Raw genomic sequence first — 2,790 nt, 5'->3', positions numbered from 1 at the left:
AGGGAAGCTGGAGGAGGAGGTGGCAGCCATGCTGGGGGTGTTGAGGGTGCTGCCACCCACCCGGGAGCTCCTGCAGGACCTGGGGGCGCAGGAGGTGGCGGCCATCACCAGGAGAGCGGCGCAGGACTTCACCGAGGCCTACGTGGGTACGGAGCTGGCACTGGGTCCTGGTGTCCTCTGAGCTTCACCCCCCCAAAAGTGTGAATTTTGGGGGGTTGGGTGTTCCCCGTGGCACCCTTGTGTGGGTCACGCACCACCACAAGCCTGGGGTGTCCTTATGATGGCCACCACCGTGGCCCCATGATGAGGTGACCCCAGTAGGACACCACTATGGCCTCATGGCAGGCACCCATTGGTCCCTTGGTGGACACCACCATGACCCCTTGGTGGACAGCACAGTGTCCCCAGATGGTGGTCCCCTGATGGATACACCATGTCCCCATGATGGAGACCCCGCAGGTCTCTTTGATGGCCACCACCACATCCCTGAGATGAGGCCACCCCAGTAGGACCATGGCCCCATGATGGAGACCCACAAGTTCCTTGATGGACACCACAGTGTTCCAAGGTGGTGGTGATCCCATGATGGCCCCCACCACATCCCCTAGATAAGGCCCCTCCAGTAGGACACCACCACGACCCAGCCCACGCTGTCCCCAAGCTGTGCAGACCCTCCACGTCCCAAACCGCCCCTGTGACCATGGAGGTCTTCTTCTCCCACCACCCAGAGTGCCCGGCCATCGTTCCCCGCTGCATGTGGGGTGCCCGTCCCTACCGGGGGACCCCAAAATTGTTGTCCCTCCCTTTGGACACCGTCTTCATCCACCACACCTTCATACCCAGCATCCCCTGCCAGAACTTCACTGCTTGCACCCACGACATGCGCTCCATGCAGCGCTTCCACCAGGACACGCGCGGCTGGGATGACATCGGCTACAGGTAAGACCCCATCGTCACCCAACCGTGGTCCTTGTCACCCAACCATGGTCTTCGTCACCCAACCATGGTCCTTATCACCCAACTGTGGTCCCCATCACCCAATTGTGGTCCCCATCACCCATCTGTGGTCCCTGTCACACAACCATGGTCCCCATCACCCAACCATGGTCCCCATCACCCAACCCTGGTCCTCAGTACCCAGTTGTGGTCCCCATCACCCAACCATGGTCCTTGTCGCCCAACCATTGTCTCCATCACCCAACCATGATCCCCATCACCCAACCGTGGTCCCCATCACCCATCTTCTGACCACCTCACCTTGACCCACGGGTCTTGGCAGCTTCGTGGTGGGCTCCGATGGGTACCTGTACCAAGGCCGAGGGTGGCACTGGGTTGGTGCCCACACCAAGGGCTACAACAGCAAAGGTTACGGTGTGGGCTACGTCGGGGACTTCTCCATCACCCCACCAGACCAGGACACCATCGCCTTGGTGAAGGACGGGTTCCTACCATGCGCCGTGAAGAAGGGGTGGCTCCACCACAACTACACCATTCGTGGCCACCGGCAGGTGGGTCACACAGACTGCCCCGGAGACTCCCTCTTCCGTGAGATCGAGACCTGGCACGGCTTCAAGGTGACCAACTTGGAGGTATCTCCAGGGGGTTGAGGTTTGGCGCCCACTTGGGGAGTGGTGGGTGTTGGAGGTGGCGGTGGGACCTGATGATGGCTTCTTCTCTTCTCTTCAGTGAGGATCAGGCCTGTGGGTGATGGTCTGGATTGGGTGCAGGTGTGGTCCAGGTAGGTGGGGGCACCATGGGTGCTGGTCCAGGTGGGTGGTGGCACCATGGGTGATGGTCCGGATGGATGCTGGACCAATAAGCAATGGTCTGGATGGGTGCAGGTGGACCCATGGGTGATGGTCTGGATGGGTGCAGACATGGTCCAGGTGAGTGGTGGACCCATGGGTGATGGTCTGGATGGACTCTGGTCCAACAGATGTTGGCCCAGTGGTGGCCAACCTGGATGGACCCTGGTCCAGATGGACCCTGACCTGATGGAAGCTGACCCGGGTGGACCCTGGTCCAGGTGGCCACCAGTCCCATGGTGGCCACCCCTGATGGACACTGGCCCAGAAGAACCTCACCCATGAAGGCCACTATCTTGGACAGCTCCTGGCCCCACTGGCTCATTGGACCATCCCTGTAGCCACAAACCCCCACAATAAAGTCAGTGCCAGGACAGCGGCTCTGGGTGGTCCTTGGGGAGTGAGGGAGAAACTGAGACACAGAGAGGAGGGTTCCTGGGAGGTCATGGGAGAGGAATTGAGTGAAGGAACCAAAGTGAGCACTTGTTCACTCTGAAACCTAATGATGGTGTGGTTAAGTGATGCATCCCCCCAACCCCCGCCATTCCCAGCACCCATTCACTCTGGAACCTAATGATGGCAGTTAAGCCAGCTATATGCACTCAGAACCTGCCATCTCCAGCATCTGTTCACTCTGAAATCCGTTCACTCTGAAACCTATTGATAGTGGTTAAGCCAGATATACGCACCCAGTCATCGGGGTAGCCAGACCTTGTTGTGGGGTGGCCCGGCGTGGCTCACCCGGCCCCGGCGTGTCCCAAATTCTAGCCGGGCGGGGCGATAACATCACCGGGGCAGAGGCGGAGGTGAGGGTGTGACTGAAACTCCTGCCTGGTCACATGGGGAAGCCACCACAGGAGTGCCGGGTGCAGGCAGGCAAATACCGAGGTACCGCGGGGACAGGGTGGGGGGACACGGAAAGGGAGGGGGTGACACCTTGGGGTGACACTGGGAGGGGGAGGGGGTGGCACCCTTGGGCGTTGAG

At 60.4% G+C, this 2,790-nt stretch overlaps 1 protein-coding gene across 1 annotated transcript; it reads left to right on the top strand.

Annotated features, from left to right (window-relative positions):
• Window positions 1–4: 4 nt before the first annotated feature.
• Window positions 5–1,607, top strand: LOC104543012 (N-acetylmuramoyl-L-alanine amidase-like; the record flags this gene model as incomplete). The annotated part of the gene is made up of 3 exons (XM_010187502.1): window positions 5–146; window positions 729–939; window positions 1,280–1,607. Coding segments are annotated over 3 exons (681 nt in total), but the record flags the coding sequence as incomplete, so codon positions are not given.
• Window positions 1,608–2,790: the final 1,183 nt, after the last annotated feature.

This window comes from Mesitornis unicolor, unplaced genomic scaffold (assembly GCF_000695765.1).
Source record: "Mesitornis unicolor isolate BGI_N332 unplaced genomic scaffold, ASM69576v1 scaffold34486, whole genome shotgun sequence".
Classification (NCBI taxonomy): Eukaryota; Metazoa; Chordata; class Aves; order Mesitornithiformes; family Mesitornithidae; genus Mesitornis; species Mesitornis unicolor.
The sequence above is the reverse complement of the archived record's forward strand: the minus strand, read 5'-3'. Positions and strand labels throughout refer to the sequence as shown.